This window comes from Pistacia vera, unplaced genomic scaffold (genome assembly GCF_008641045.1).
Source record: "Pistacia vera cultivar Batoury unplaced genomic scaffold, PisVer_v2 Contig592, whole genome shotgun sequence".
Lineage (NCBI taxonomy): Eukaryota > Viridiplantae > Streptophyta > Magnoliopsida > Sapindales > Anacardiaceae > Pistacia > Pistacia vera.
This window is the reverse complement of record NW_022196437.1, coordinates 935615-951896: the sequence shown is the minus strand read 5'-3', so window position 1 is coordinate 951896 and position 16282 is coordinate 935615. Positions and strand designations below refer to the sequence as shown.

At 37.1% G+C, this 16282-nt stretch overlaps 3 protein-coding genes across 4 annotated transcripts; 1 reads left to right on the top strand and 2 right to left on the bottom strand.

The window, feature by feature from the left end:
• The first annotated feature begins 1893 nt into the window (after positions 1-1893).
• LOC116109995 (histone H3.2) lies at positions 1894-2604 on the top strand. Its single transcript, XM_031396248.1, has one exon. The coding sequence runs from the start codon at positions 1969-1971 to the stop codon at positions 2377-2379; it is 411 nt and encodes a 136-aa protein (XP_031252108.1). The 5' UTR covers positions 1894-1968; the 3' UTR covers positions 2380-2604.
• Positions 2605-3516: 912 nt separating this feature from the next.
• LOC116110032 lies at positions 3517-4692 on the bottom strand. Its single transcript, XM_031396275.1, has one exon. It carries the CDS (start codon positions 4690-4692, stop codon positions 3517-3519), a length of 1176 nt encoding a protein of 391 aa, XP_031252135.1.
• A 1177-nt stretch (positions 4693-5869) lies between these two features.
• On the bottom strand, positions 5870-7991 carry LOC116109988. Of its 2 annotated transcripts, XM_031396233.1 has the most exons (3): positions 7856-7991; positions 6985-7339; positions 5870-6906 (listed from the first exon to the last, which is right to left on the bottom strand). In XM_031396233.1, exons 2-3 carry the CDS (start codon positions 7058-7060, stop codon positions 6302-6304), a joined length of 681 nt encoding a protein of 226 aa, XP_031252093.1. In that variant the 5' UTR covers positions 7061-7339; positions 7856-7991; the 3' UTR covers positions 5870-6301. The 2 variants fall into 2 exon arrangements, with proteins under 2 accessions (XP_031252093.1, XP_031252092.1); XM_031396232.1 differs by having other exon boundaries at positions 5873-7339.
• Between the last annotated feature and the right edge of the window lie 8291 nt (positions 7992-16282).

Sequence of the window (16282 nt, the reverse complement as noted above, 5' to 3'; positions counted from 1 at the left end):
GACGATGTTTGGTTGGTTTGTAAAAAAATATTCTTATAATATTTTATGACAAACAATAACATTTGGGGGGTATATTGCTGGGAATCTTAATACCTGGGGGGGGAGGGGCTATTATTAAAACTTATCCCTGGTAATACAATTTTGTTTCCCATGTTGCCCCTAAACAGTTGAGCATTTGGTCCAAATTAACATTATATTTATTAACATTTACAAAACACCTAATTCACTTATGTAGACACTTTTGCCCTTGCTTTTTAAATTTTTTGGATGACATTGCCTTTGTTAGTGTCATTATTTATAGAAATGCCATTATATCTAGAACTAGCCACCACCGTCGACCACCGCCGAAGGCTGTCAAAAGTAACCATAATGACGTATGACTGATTGTATATGGCCGGGCATGTGTCGGTGATGGTTTTTTTTTTTTTTTTTTTTTTTAATCATGGATCACAAATCCATAGTCGGAAAAGGCCATATCTGGTTGTTTTACGTGCAGATTTATGGTCGTGAAACGGTCGGCGTTTTACGACCACATCTTTGGCCATGAAACGGCCAGATCTATGACATTGTCGAAGTCACGGCCAGATCCAGCAGCCGCCAACGGTGGTGGCTGGCTACCGACAATGGCTTGGGGTGGGTAGATGTGTTTTTGTTAAGTTTAAAACGTTTATTGTTGTTCTGATGTTTTTGCTAAATCTGAAAAGTTAGGGGTTAAAAGAAATTATTTAAAAAATAATAATAAAAAATACTGCTATATTAATATTTAAAAAGGATGGCACTTTAGTAATCTATATAACATTCCCACCCATTTATCCTCCTAATCAAACATATTATTCATCAATTTATTCGAATCAACCAAACATATTTTCGAAACATTTTCAGTAATCTTCAAGGTGATCTTTTATTCCGTTAATATATTATCCCTCTATAATAAACATTATATGATTCAAACGCTGCTCCCGTAAGGATAAATGTGTGATAGAGTGGTGTTTTTTTTTTTTTTTTTCCTTCTTCTTCTAATCTTTTTGGTTGTTTTTATTATGATGCCTTTATAGTTCCACAACATAATTAAATATTTAAGGGAAGAGATTTTTTTTTAACTTAACTTGAGACAATTTTTCGACCGTTGATATTTTGTAATCAAATGGATGTGAAAAAGAGTTTTGAGATAGTTATTTTCTTTACCATCCCAGTAATTCTTACACCATTGGATTGTATTAAACCCATAACTGAAAATTTGTGTCTCAATCTAAATTGAAAAATCCCATACCTTTTAAGTATTGAATTATTACAATCCAGCACAAATTTTATCGATTGAAATGCAACAAAACATCTATAAAATGATAAATTTATCAAGTTTATATATTTTCCGTAAATTAATTATTTGCTTACAAAAATTTCGAAGTGTTTATATTATTCCAAATAATTAATATTAAAAGAAATTATAACTTATGAAAGAGAGACCCAGAATCCGCCGTTTATGGGAAAAATCTCTTAAAATTGCAACCGTTGATTATACCACCAATCGACGGTCCAAAGCTCGTCCTTCTTTGAAAAAAAAGGTTTTTTCAAATTTCCGCATCAGCTAAATTATCATTGGTTCTTTCAAATACACGCGGATCACGATCCTTATTGTCAACTTTAAACAATCTCAAGCGTCCATGTCCTTCCAAATCTACGTTCCAGATTCAACCAAAACTCTTAAGGCCCATTGGGTAATTCTTATGTCACGTGGATCGCCAGCTAGTCAGCTTCAATCATTATCACGCGTCGATTAGCTACAAATCTACGGTTTAAATTCACCCATTCGAAACTTGCAAACACGCTCAAAAATTTCAAAATTCCCTCCTGCTCCTCCATATTTTGCTTATAAAACCCTCCAATTACTTTCCCTTCTCGTCACCACTACGAAATTTACGTTCATATTCTCGAGAAACAAACACACATTTTCAATCGCAAATCAAGGAAATGGCTCGTACAAAGCAAACAGCAAGGAAGTCCACCGGAGGCAAGGCGCCACGTAAGCAGCTGGCCACGAAGGCTGCTCGCAAGTCAGCTCCAGCGACCGGAGGAGTGAAGAAGCCTCACCGTTTCAGGCCTGGAACTGTAGCCTTGAGAGAGATCAGAAAGTACCAGAAGAGCACAGAGCTTTTGATCCGCAAGCTTCCATTTCAGAGACTTGTGAGAGAAATCGCTCAGGATTTCAAAACTGATCTAAGGTTCCAAAGTAGCGCCGTCGCGGCTCTTCAAGAGGCCGCTGAGGCCTATCTCGTTGGTCTCTTTGAGGACACAAATCTCTGTGCAATTCACGCAAAGAGAGTCACTATTATGCCTAAAGATATTCAACTCGCTAGGAGGATTAGAGGTGAGAGAGCTTAAGAGAAATGTTCTGTATTGAATCAGTTTGATAGAGATTTAGAAGGTCTGAATCTGTGCTCATTGCTTGGGTTTCCAATTTTTAATTCTGACTATGTAAATCTTTTCGAATTTAATGAAAAATATGGATCTCTTTATCAAATTTGTTTAGCCCTTAATCTGAAAATGAGCCTTGGATTTGTCACAGATTCAAATCTGGGTTTTATTTGACATTTTGTGATCTCATTAATCAAACATTTACACAGGGTTGATGTAAAATATTGAATTGATTCCATTAGTGTAAAGTAAAGGTTGCTATGAAGATCTGAAATAAGATTTTGCTTAAACTTAAAGATGATTAAGAGCAAATGAACCAAACTCATTGTCATCAATCATCATCCCTAACATTGTCTGTACTGTGTAATTGGGGTCTTGGAAACACCAACTGTTTATTCGTGCAGGAAGATGAGCTTTCACAATTTGAATAGTCTTCAGCACATTGCCATTTAAGGAGTATACAAAACAGATACTGGAATTTATTGGAAGATAATACCCAGTTCCTTGTTCCTCCCCATTTAGCTGTATTGCTTAACCTCAATCTCTTCTGATCAATAAACACAGCTTCATCACTCAGGTTGTTCACTCTAACCTATTCGACCCTCGAAAAGTCTATACCGTAAACCGAGAACTGTGTATTCTCCTCCAGGAGATTAAAGTAGACTATCAAAAGCTGTTCATTGCAAGCGACGAACCTAATTCTTAGGTACATTAAGTCAGTGTCTAAAACACCACATCAGCAGATTTCAAGTTGAATTCCCCAATCTGAAAATCGCTAGTTATACCGAATATCTTGCTATAAAAAACAACTATATCCTCAATAAACCTAAGGTTCTGTGAAGTAGACTACTCTTTCCACCGCAAAAAATGTGGGTTAGTCAACCCAGTTCACGATCAGCCAATTTTTGCATAAACATAAACTCTAAATTTTCATAATAATTAAACAATTTTGTTAGAGAGAAAATGTAAGAAAACACACAGAGAGAATTATATTTCCTTCTTTTCAAATTACAATTTATATGGTGGGAAAATTAACATATATCCTTCCTAATCTAACACTTATTTGGGTTAAAAAATAAAAAGGTTTTGTGAAACTGAGCCGAACTAATCAAAGCCTCTTACATTATCTGCAGAAAAAAAATACCACGAGTACATCCGAGTTTTATCATCCCATCTCCATTTACGAATCGTTTTCACCTCGCCATTCTTCAAGGAGTGTATATGGCATCCATCGTTTAACAGCACATAAACGCAGTTGCTTTGTCCTCCCCACTTTGTTGGGTCGATTAACTTGCAGCTTATAATGCCCCCATCACCGACGCACACAGCATGTTGACCCAAATTATTCATCACAACCCATTCCATCTTCTTCACGTTTATTGAATAAACTTTAATCATGTTCACGTTAACATAATCTACGATCAGAATATTGTTATTTGAAGTCACCAACCTCACATTACTGCTCACACGAGGTGCAAATTTCAGTGTCAAAAACTTCAAATCAAAATTTCTAAGGTCAAGTATCCCAATCTGAGAATGGTTAGTTATAGCAAATATCCTGCCACAGAAAACAACCATATCCAAAATATGCCAATTCTTAAGTTTAAAAGAGTATTCTTTCCACTGGTTGTTTCTAGATGTATAAAATTCCAAGTTCTGGTTCCGACAAGAGAGAATCACTACAACAAAATCTTGATCTTGAGACCCAGTTGAAGCGAAAATGGCACGATCTGAACTAAATCGAATATTATCAGAAAGTTTGCGCACGCGAGAGAACTGGAATTGGCGTCCTGTAACAGGGTTTATTAGCCAAATTTTTTGACTCCAAGTATCTTTCATGATTAAATACCCACCAGAAACACCAAGACAAAATTTGAAGTCGCAAATAAAATTCGGAAGCATTGTCTTGTATTTGATTCCAGTGGCTATTTCGTGAAAACAGCACGCTTTCTTAGCTTGTGATGAGATGTGAATGACAAGAGGTGATTTTGATGCCATGAAACCGTCCTCGTACTCTGAATTAAATAATCTCCAACTTCTGCAAACTCTACCAATGCTGAGATAGTCTGCAATATTCAAGTTGCTAGAGATTATATTGAGAAGTTCCTCTCGAAGATCAGCCCATGGCCTCTGATTGTAGCAGATATTCATCTTTATCTTCTTCCTGATTGTCTTTGTTTCATTCTTCTCTATTTTCTGCTTTCTGAACGCCGCTAAGGGCCTGGTTTTGATCTTCCTCCCTCGTTTCTGCACTGTACCTGTACAATTTTTCATACCCATATTCAAGCTTTGGAAAAATATTATTGATTGTATGTTTATATATGGTTAAAGAAATTAAAAAGTAAACAAACTAATAGGAAATCATAATCAACTCAATTAAGTATTAAAAGCCTTTTAGTGTTGGACGTTAGTAACAAAATACAAATCCTTCAAACGATCTTCCTTATCGATTTCTGATTTATTTATTAGGAAGTTTTAATAGGCGGTGGTTTTGTCTTTTTAGAGTTGCATATATTGATTTGTGGGGATGAATTGAAATTTGACACCACTACTCCAAATAGAAATCGGAAATAATTTTCTTTTAGGAAAATTAATTATCAAAGAATAATGTAACAAAATATAAGAATTCCATAGCCAAATTTTCTGCTGAGCATCATTCAAAGCGCTCATACACACAGTTGCTTTGTCCTCCCCACTTTGTTGGGTTGATTAACTCAACTCAAAATTTTATTGGTTTTATGTGTATCAAGGAAATAGGGAAAAAGAAAAACTCCCTAAACAAGAATCCTAATCTAACTCAAACAAGTAGAAAAAAAATTAAATGATCAAAATCTTTATATTGTTCTACAAAACTGAAATCCTTATTCAAATAAAAGTTTAAGACTTAAAAGTCTTCCTCTTTCTTATCTCCAAGGCTTGTGGCCTTGCTTTTAGGCGGTAGCTTTCCGAAATATAAAACAGAGAGAGATGATGGGTTTGTCAACAAAAGCAAAGAGAGGACAGGAGAAAGAAACCGGTTGGTAGACAGAAACAGAGTAAAAAAACAGAGCAGAGGAGAGAAAATGCTTTGGGCGGTGGACGCCTAGCCCTTCGGAGATAGTTCTGTGAATTGCCCATAACCTGGGCAGTTTCATTTTGTACTGTATGTATAACCAACCAGTTGTAATTATTGCTCTGCTCGTATGTATGACTAATTATTATCGTTGCACCTTTTCCTTAGAATTTAGATACTCCATCGGGGACATTTACCTTCGATAATCCGTCAGGTATGACCAACATGTATCTTAACCCTAGCATGGTTTTTAGCATTAACCTTCTATTAATTTTCTGTCAATCCGAACACAAGGCATAGAATGGCTTTTACTTCTTTTGTCTATCTGATGTCACATATCAAAATAGTTGAACACAGAGGTACCAGATGAGGTTATGACAAATCTAATTGCCCAAAACGGAATTTCCAGGGAACTAAACTCAGCAAAAATTAAGAATATTGCTGATAAGTGTACTGCCCTGAGGTTTAAGGATTGAATACAAAGCAAAATAGTAGAGCTATACTCTAAATTATATTGTGATTTCTAGATTCAAAGAAACAACAAAAACCTGATAATAGAAATATACCAGAGTCAGCAAATTGTCAACAGTATTACGTGGTTACTGTCTCTGAGCATACAATCATTCATATAAAAGTAAGAAGAAACAACATATAACTCAAAAAGAAGTTCCCACACTTAACCTTGTCTGAGTTAAAATTCTTCCACATACCACCCCACTAATCATCCCTGACATTATCATTATCGTTTGATTGGTGTAGAAAATACCAAGAATATATTTTGGTAGAAGCATACCAACTATAATCCCTGTCCCGTCACACATCAATAGTAATAGCACTTCATGGCTCCTCACGATTAAATGAGTTTAAATCACATCTTTTGGAAGAGAAAAAGAGACCATATCTGCAATTGGCTTGTCCTCCCCACTTTGTTGGGTTAATTAATTTGGAGCACATCATGTCACCATGGCCAAGAAACAATGCTTGCTCTCCTAAATTATTCACCTTCACCCATTCCATCCTTGATAAGTCTATTCTATAAATTATCATATCATCAACTACAAAAAGTTGATCATTTGAAGCCACCAACCTAATTGAATTACCCCAACAAATGTCTAAACGAGGTGCAACTTGCAGTTCCATAAAGTTCAAATCACAAGATCTAAAGTTGAATATTCCAATCCGAGAATAATCAGTTAGAACAAATATCTTGCCATAAAAATCAACTATATCCAACATACGCCAACTCTTGAAACCATAGTGGTATTCTTTCCACTCTTTATCTCTAGAAATACAGAACTGCAAGCTTGTGCCATACTTACAAAGAATCATAATAAGAAAACCTTGAGATCCAAAGGAAGCAAAGAGGCTGCGGAAGATGCCAGGGTCATGACAATCCTTAATACGAGGAGGCCGGGGCATGCAAGGGAATTGGATTTGATGTCCTGTAACAGGATTTATAAGCCATAAATAACTACTCGAAACATCTTTTTTCTCAAGACAGAGCATGATTAAGTACCCACTTGAAACACCAAGACAGAATTTGAAGTTGCAAATATATTGAGGCGGCTTAGTCTTGTATTTCGTCCGATTAGCCATGTCAAAAAAAATAACAATACTTCTTAGCTCCTGCTGATGTATAAAAGACAAGAGGTGATTGAGATGTCAAAAACCTCTACTTAAATTCGAAATAAAATAATCTCCAGCTTCTGCAAACTCGACCAAGGCTTTGAAAGTCTACTATATTCAGATCATTAGAAATAATCTCAAGAAGTTATGGCGGAAGATCAGCCCATGATGAAGTTCTCCAATTGTGGAGCCTTCTAGCCTTCTTGGATCTTCTACTATTCTCTCTTTTGAGCAATGTGTCTACAAAATCTGTCATAGTTGCAGAGTTATAACCTCATTAGCTGAAAATATATTGATTATATACAATAAAAATGTAAGATAAAAATGCAAAGTATCCAAGTCCAACATAAAGTAATAAAACATAAATCCCAATTAAGATTTCTTGAAGTTGTCATCTTAAGCATCAATATCTGATAGCCATATACATCTTTCTTAAATATGAACATCACAGCATCTGAATCATAGAGAATCACACGCATATAAGAAAGAAAACGTTGAAATTTAGTAAAATTAATCCCAATTAGTATCAAACTTGGATCAATTTAATAAAAAACAAAAGACTTTAACCCTGTATTTTCTGGTACCTCAATCATAAGCAATATTCAAAAACCCATAAGAATTATCAGATAAATAAACTAAGTAATCAAAATTCGTGATGTAAAAAGTCACCAGAACAGTTAGTTACTCATAATTCGCTCTAAATAATCACTAAGATGATGATAATTTTCGATGATTTGTAACTACGTAAGGAGTATGGTTGAATACCTGAAGCAGTTGACGGTGACTGCATTTTGGAGTGGTTGAAGATGACAGTGATCCTTCCTTTCTTTCACATTCGAATCCGAAATTAGGGTTTTTCGCTCTATTCAAATTTATGTTGCTGGTTATACTTACCGGGAATAGATAGGACGAAATTTAACTCGTCGGACCTCCCAAGTTTGCATTTTAAAAAATGACCCTAAAATATTTTGTAATTTTTTTAATTTAGAAAAACTGACGTGACTGTAAAACGGGTTAAAGAGAAAAGATTTAAATATATATAGGTAATATTATAATTAACGGAAGTTTGTTTAAATTTTGAAAATTAAAAACGACTCCCACCCTTCAAAATCGCTTAATTGAGCCAAATTCTCAAAAAAGACCGATGAACACCTTTGATTTCTCTACCATTTTCGGCGACGAAAGTGCCTTATTCCGGCAAATATTCGATCATAAAGCTTCCTTACACAAAATCATGGTTGATATTGACAAAGAGGAGGAAAACTTAACCCCACTCTAAATCCTAGACTTTGGAGGCGACAACAGTTCAAAGGTTATCAAAGAAGACGCTTTGGTGGATCATCTGATGAGCGAAGGTGGTCCAGAGGCAGATGAGACAACGACGTCACAAGAATAGAGAGAAGAATCAGAAGACGGTTCTGAAGAGGAGGACGCCGATGAAGAAAGGGTACGTTTTTTACTTCTTGTTTTGAATTTGATGAGAAATTTGATTGATTTGTGCAAATTTGGGGAATATGTAGTTGGTTTTATTGTTATGGTGGTTGTGGCGTTTTGTCGAGCAGTTGGCGGACATTAGAGGAGTGGCTTTGTTTGGGCTCTAAAGGATGTTGGAAGGTAAGGGAGGTCGTAGGGAGGTTGTTTGTGGGAGGTTGGAGGGCTGGGGATGACAGGAGGTGGCAGAATAGGGGAGCTAGAGGGCTGCCCTGCATATTGCAGGGCTAGCCACGCACAACGCACGCAGCTTATCCTTAGCCCTCTAACCTCATGGAACCTGCCACAACAGCCTCTGTAAGGCTTGCATTGGCTTCCCCGATCCTCTTGAGGCCAAAAACACCAACTCCCTGATGCCCTCGAAGCCTATATCCCCCAAATTGGCGGTTTATTGGTTGTTTTGGTTTTTATTTTTTATTTTTTGCTGATATTTAGTTTATATCGATTGTGCAGATTTTCCGAAGTGTAAATTATAAAGACTATGGATTGGAGGTTGTAAGCGATAAGGTACCATACTTCCCCATAAGGGTGATAGTTAGGTCGAGTTGACAAGTTTTTACGAGAATAATAAAGATTTTATAGGGATAGAAGAAGGGTATGGATCTATTCAAAGAGAGTTGTTTCGGTCATTTTGTGAACATCGGAGAAAATTGGAAAAAGGCGTTTGGGGGGCAGGGAGTGCATTATATGTTGATGCACTCAGTTAAAAGGCAAAAAGAAAAAAAAAAAAATAAATGTGGTTCGTTGTGGATGGGAAGCCATTACGGTTTGGGATGATGGAATATGCCTTGATGACAGCTTAAGATGTGGGGCATTTCTAAATGCAGAAGAGCAAGAGAGAATAAAGAAGAGTAGGGCAACTGATAACTTGGCTAAAAAGGTTGGCGGGGGGGGGGGGGGGGGGGGGGTGGGGGGGAAGGCCTCTATTACAGGACGCGATTTAGAGGAGAGGTTAGGAGAAGGTGGATATACCTCCTTAGAGAGGTTCAAGATGTGCCTGGTATGGTTTGTACATTCGATCTTAATGGCTTCTGACTCAACAAAAGCCGTTAATATGGATTGGGTGAAGTTTGCAAGCAACATGGACTTCTTTAATGCTTATTCGTAGAGACGAGTATCATTCCAGCTAACCATGGACTCCCTGCAAGGAAAAGACTTCGGATAGCTACCGTAATTTCCTATGATGTTGCGGTGGCACATTAAGAAGTGTACCCATTGGGATTACGACAAAATAGACATGGAAATTCAAACGGCTTGAGTAAGATTAAAGGATTAATCTTTTGAATATGCACTTACTTTTAAATGTGGCTTAAATTTGATTGATTTTTTTTTTCTTATTGTAGGAAGTCGTCTGTCCCTTCCTCACCGCTACTACGGGTGAAGTGGGAGAGGAGTATGTTACATCATTCAAAGCATTGGAGGATGCAACAGATGAAGGGATAAACCGCCTAATGCGGGACCTAGAAGGGGTCATGCATGTGAGTGCAGTTGCAAGGCCACTGCTTGAGAATGTTATTAACGCCGAGGATGATGAAGCTCCAATCTGCAGGAGGGAGGAGGATGAAGAGGTTCGTACGCCTCTACTCAATTGGCAAACCGGTACAACAAGTACCACTTTATCGAGGCGTCAAGGTTGGGGTTGGGAGAATGAGGTGGTTGACCTCATAAACGGTCTGTTTGAGAGTTTTACAACAACCGTTTATGAGAGGTTTGAGAAGATGGAAGAGCGGATGAAAAGGGGGGAGGAGAAAGTTGATAGGGTGAAGAAGAAAGTTAATAGGGTGGCAGAGGAAGTTGGTGGGGTATTGAAAGTGGTAGAAGTGCAACTTGAGCATAAAAGAGAGAGCCGAAAGAGTAAGCATGTAATTTCTCCTCACACGGCAGTAACATATGGAAAGAAGAGGAAAACGAAGAAAAAAAATGAGGAAGTCCGTGAAAGTGGAGAAGGAAAAATAGAGGAGAAGGGTAAGAAGGAAGGCGGAGGAAGTGGGGAAGTGAAAATGGAGGAGGGTGAGGTGGGATGCGAAGGAAATGGGGAAGTGAAAATGGAGGAGGAAGGCGGAGGAAATGGGCAACTGAAAACGGAGGAGTTAAAGGTTGATTTGTATAGACCATTAGATAAGGAAAGGAAAAAACTCTTCTATGCCTATTACAATGATTTTGGAAGTGATGGGCATGTGAAGTGCAAGACGATGGATTATCCTTGGGAGTGGTTTGAAAAGATGTTGACGATGGGCAAGTGGCTTGACGACTCGGTGAGTTATTTTTCCTTTATTTTTGCTTATGTTTTCCACGAGGTATTGTATACTTATCATGTTGTTTTTATTTGATGCAACACATCAATAAGGTATTGACACTTATGAGGCTACAACAGAGCAGTAATGGTGATATTTTATATCCGCACTATGCCATCACCGATGTGGCTTTTGGCCAAACGCTAGTAACTACATATGACACTTCAATGAAAAAGGCCGATGGTAGAGTGCAATAAAGGGAGGCAAGAAGAAAAGATTGGCCACATATGACTTCGACGGTGTCCCTGATGATTTTTAGTTTGATGACAGGATGATGTAGTATGTATGGGGGGAAAAGCCTAAACATGACAACAGTTGAACAAATGTTAAAAGAGTGTACTACATCATGAACATCAAGGATATGCATCGGATAACTGTCGTTGCGCTACTAGAGGAGGGTTTGCTGTAGATCCTTGACTATAACCCAAGTATTTGTCGAGAGAGACAGTTGGAGATAGAGTTGCAGCCACTGTATGTATTGTTCCCGTGGCTGTTGCGCAACAGCGGGATATTTCAGCACTTGGGTGATGAACTACTAACGGGAAAGTGGCCACTTAAGCACCTTCCCGTCCCTACAAATGACTCAAGATAAATTTTGTATAAAACTTACATGATACAATTGTTTTATAAGCTGATTCTAATGCTAATGTCTTCCTCCTATTGTCGAGCTGATTGTTGGGCATATGCACTAAAATTTATTGAGTTCGACATGACCAACACACCAATGGACAACTTGAATGAAGAAACAATGAGCAACTGTCGAGAGCGATGGGCTATTGAGTGCTTCCATGGGCATATGGATTCTTTTCGATTGACCAAAACTCAATCCAAGTCATTGTTGATGCTGTCATCAAAATGTATGGAAGTTGGACTAGAATTTTGTAGTTTATGTGATGCTGTCTTATTGGGTTGTCTTGAATTGGATTAGCTGGTGTTGTTAGGCGTCAGGCTGTTGATACTTGGGCTGTGGTGTTGTTGCTGATGCTGATATTGAAGGTGTGCTAGATAATTTTGGAGGATGGCGAAGTGGTTGAAGAGAATGATGAAGAGGGGGGATGGAGGCTGCCGGCCATGCTTTTGTTTTGGGTGTATATAGGACATTTATTTGTTGTATATAATGTTGTAATTTAATGTAATTGACACATTTTAGATTTGTACAAAGGCAATTTAGTATTTATTTCCCTCTTTTGAGTTTGAGTTTATTTAGTATTCTTGTTACATGACAATGATGTGTTGATGCAATTAGGTTGTCAAATTAAGGAGAAAATATGGAATTAATATGTGTTGGTGATTTTAGTTTGTCAAAATTCAGGAGAAAAGCTAGCAAAAATATGCATTGCCCATGATCGCTTAAGCGATATATAAGCGACTATCGCTTAAGCGACCAAGGGTTTCCTATAAAGGATCGCTTAAGCGATCGTGCATCTGGGCAGATCTTTATTCTGCCATGGACTTGATCGCTTAAGCAATACCAAATCGCTTAAGTGACCAAAGGTAAAAGCGAAGAATCGCCTAAGCAAGACCATAAATTGCTTAAGTGATCGTGCATCTAGGTAGATGTTGATTCTGCCTAGAGGTGGAACAAATGGGCCGCATTAGGCAGGTCAACCCTAACCCGGCCCGCAATGAAGAGGGTGCAACCCGGACCGCCAATATGGCGGGCCAGGTTGAACCCAACCCGCCAGCAACCCCTGATCAGGCCGGGTTGCTATTTTTTTGTAATAGCCAACCCGACGGGTTGGCCCAAAAAAAATTTAAAAAAATAAAAAATAAATTATTTTTTTCAAGTTTCCCCCATTTTTTTAGTTCTTTTAATTAAACTATTATGATTGAACTCTTACAAATAATTTTACACAATAATATTAAACTATACTTCTAGATCATAAATATTAAAATGTATAAAACTTCGTAATATTTGACATATTGTTATTATTATTTTTTATGGTACATAAAATATAAAAAAATTAAATACTGAAGTCTTATTATCAAATTTCCATGTCTTGTATAAAATATAATTCATTCTTATGCTAAAGTTTCATCAATTGAATGAATAAATCTAATTTTTCTTATATTACAATTTTATTGTATTAAAATTGAATTAATATTTGAAATGTTAATAAAAAAAATTTAATTTAATTGAATTATTGATATTTAAAAAGTTAACTAAAAACAATAACATTTATTCATTTATAAATCGTTAATTATTTATTTGAAAAGTTAACTAAATAAAACAAAAAAAAATCAAAAAAATAAAAATAAAAAAAGAGGGTTAACCCGGCCCAACCTGCAGCCTAACCCGGCGGGTTAGGCCCGGCCCGCCATTCCCCCAAAAATGGCGGGCCTAACCCGGCCTGCCTTTGTTGGTGGGCGGGTTAGGACCAACCCGCCAAAAGCAGTAACTCGCCACGAGCCGGGTCGGGTCAGGTCGGGTCGGACCGGGCGGGTCACTTTTCCAACTCTAATTCTGCCTCGGACTTGATCGCTTAAGTGACCAAGGGTAAAAGTGAAGAATTGCTTAAACGAGACAATAAAATCGCTTAAGCGATCGTGCATTTAGGCAGATGTTGATTTTGCCATGGATTTGATCGCTTAAGCGACCAAGGGTAAAAGCGAAAAATCGCTTAAGCGAGACCATAAATTGCTTAAGGAATCTTGCATCTGGGTAGATGTTGATTCTGCTTCGGACTTGATCGCTTAAGCGACCAAGGGTAAAAGCAAAGAATCGCTTAAGCGAGAGAGTAAATCGCTTAACCGATCGTGCATCTGAGCAAATATTGATTCTGCCTTGTACATGACCTCTTAAGCGATCATTGATCGCTTAAGCAACCAAGGGTAAAAGTGAAGAATCGCTTAAGCAAGAGAGTAAATCACTTAAACGATCGTGCATCTGGCCAGATATTGATTTTGCCTTGTACATGATCGCTTAGCGATCATTGGTCGCTTAAGTGACCAAGGGTAAAAGTGAAGCATCACTTAAGTGATCCTGATTCTTGCTTGTACGTGATCGCTTAAGCGACAGTACTAGATCGCTTAAGCGACTAAGGCTAAATACACATGATCGCTTAAGTAAGAAATGAAATCTCTTAAGTGATCCAGTGTATTCAGATTATTTTTATTATGCCTTTCACAAGATCGCTTAAGTGATGAAAGCTTATAAACACTTAATCGCTTATGTGTGCTCATGGGTATATGTGCTAACAATAAATTTTTTGGACTTCGCCAACCTTCTACAATAAACCCGTCACTTGCACTTTCGGTCAAGACATGCAACCATCACTACTGATGAATTAGACTTTTTGGTGATGAACTCAAAATTACCTCTCACGGCTAAAAGTTTTAGCTTCCTGACCACTTCCTCTTTGTTGTCAGATAAACACCCTATGCGCAAGTCCGATCCATCAGTAAAAATATGAGGTAATTCACTACTACCTGCAATTGCCACCTCTGAACTTGCATAAAGGACCATAGTGTTCTCTTACTCATATACTATACCTTCTATATAATCTGTATTTAAAGGAATCTCTACATCCTAGGGAACATGTACGAGGTCTTCCTCCTCAACATTTTCATTTTGTCGCACATGACCAACCTCTTCTACAATGTCATCCTCACCACCCAAATCACTACCTACTCTTGATTTTTCAACTAAGAAATCAATGCCCTCGTAGTTCAAATTAAAACAACATTCTCTTCGCCAACTTCCTTGTTATCCTTTTCCTTTGAACTAACTTCCAACGGTTTATCTACAAAAGAAACCCTTAAAATCAGCCTCAAACGATTATCGCCTACATCAATCATTTATAACTTTATACTTTCATCCGACTTTAATATAGTAGGAGGTACCTTATAATGTTCAGGAACTTTGCTTAAAATATATTTCACAACTATATCACTACGTGAGCAACCCAAATTACCTCTTCTAATTATTTTATCAATCAACTCATCAAAACTAAACTCTGTGCTCACAGCAATTGGTATAACTTCTTTGCTCTTCCCAATTCACTTCCAACAACTTTGTTCCTCCATCCACTCACCAAAATATTTAACACCCAGAAAAACTTGTCCCATGTCTAATAATAGCCAAGTACCTATAATGCAAGAAAAAAACATATTATTAACTGATGTATTAAGGGTTGAAAAATTTTAAAAAGCATCTGCAGCGTCACTTGAATGATCTGGTATATCTCTTAAGCGATCTGGTATATCGCTTATTGGATCACTTAAGCAATCTGGTATAAATAAGCCTGATCGCTTAAGCGTTTTTCTGCCATTTACCTGATCGCTTAAGCGGTCTGCTGCCGTACACCAGACTTATAGTAGATCGCTTAAGTGATCTTCTGCCATATACTTGATCGCTTAAGCGATCTATGATCTGCTGCATTATACTAGACATACTAGATCACTTAAGCGATCCATCGTATCCAAAACACATTTTCAGTCATCTCCACCTACAATTGGTGTTACCACCCCCAGCTACCCACAATGCAAGAAAATATTCAACAAATTTCACTCCTTTCAACTTTCATTATTTCAAACACAACCCATAACTTAAGCAACTAAATCAAAATCATAACTCAAACCCAATCTATCATTAAATCTTTTTAAATTGAAATATAAAATGCAAAGAAGGGATACCCATACCAAGACGAAATGTCAGGAGGAGGAGGAGGCGAATCTATGGTGAAGAAGAAATTGTTAATGGCAGAGGAAGAAGAAGATGTAGACAAAGCTTAGAAGAAATAACAACCAGGGGAGGGATGCATTAATGGTAGGAGGAAGAAGAAAAAGGTGTTTGGGATTGTTTGCAAGAATTTCGGCTCTTTCGGGACACATTATAATTTTTAAAAGATTACACAATACTTCATTAATCCTAATTAACCACTAATCATGTTTAATTAACCTTAATCAATAATAAGACTATTCACTTAAGACTTTCAAACTACATGACCTTTTAATTAAATTTGAACTTGATTTGGCCTTTTAATAAAATGCCCTAATAGATCGTTGTTGACTGTTCACATCCAAAATAAATTTATAAATGATAAATGATCAATGATTAATGATTAATGACATTTGACCAAATGTTTGACCAAAATGTTTAGTTCTATGGGTAATACTACTCTGGTAAATGAATCCCAGAGACTTTCTCTGACAAACTGATGTTGCACCTAAGTTGGCATTAACACGTGTTAGACCGGTCGTCACGGTCACAAAATTAAACCTAAATACTGTAGTAGCGGTAAGCAGGATCGAATCCACAGGGAGCAAGACTAACAACCTAATGTATTTACAGTAGCGGAAATGAAATTAGCAATGGATTAATGAAACTAAATAGACTAAATGCAAATAATGAAATAGTGAAATTAAAACAAATAAAGACTTTATAATAAAAATATTGCCGTTACGG

What these genes read in the sequence shown, in the direction of transcription:
- LOC116109995 (XM_031396248.1), top strand. Translation starts at nt 1,969, where the DNA reads ATGGCTCGTACAAAGCAAACAGCAAGGAAGTCCACCGGAGGCAAGGCG.
- LOC116109988 (XM_031396232.1), bottom strand. Translation starts at nt 7,060, where the DNA reads ATGGCTAATCGGACGAAATACAAGACTAAGCCGCCTCAATATATTTGC.
- LOC116110032 (XM_031396275.1), bottom strand. Translation starts at nt 4,692, where the DNA reads ATGGGTATGAAAAATTGTACAGGTACAGTGCAGAAACGAGGGAGGAAG.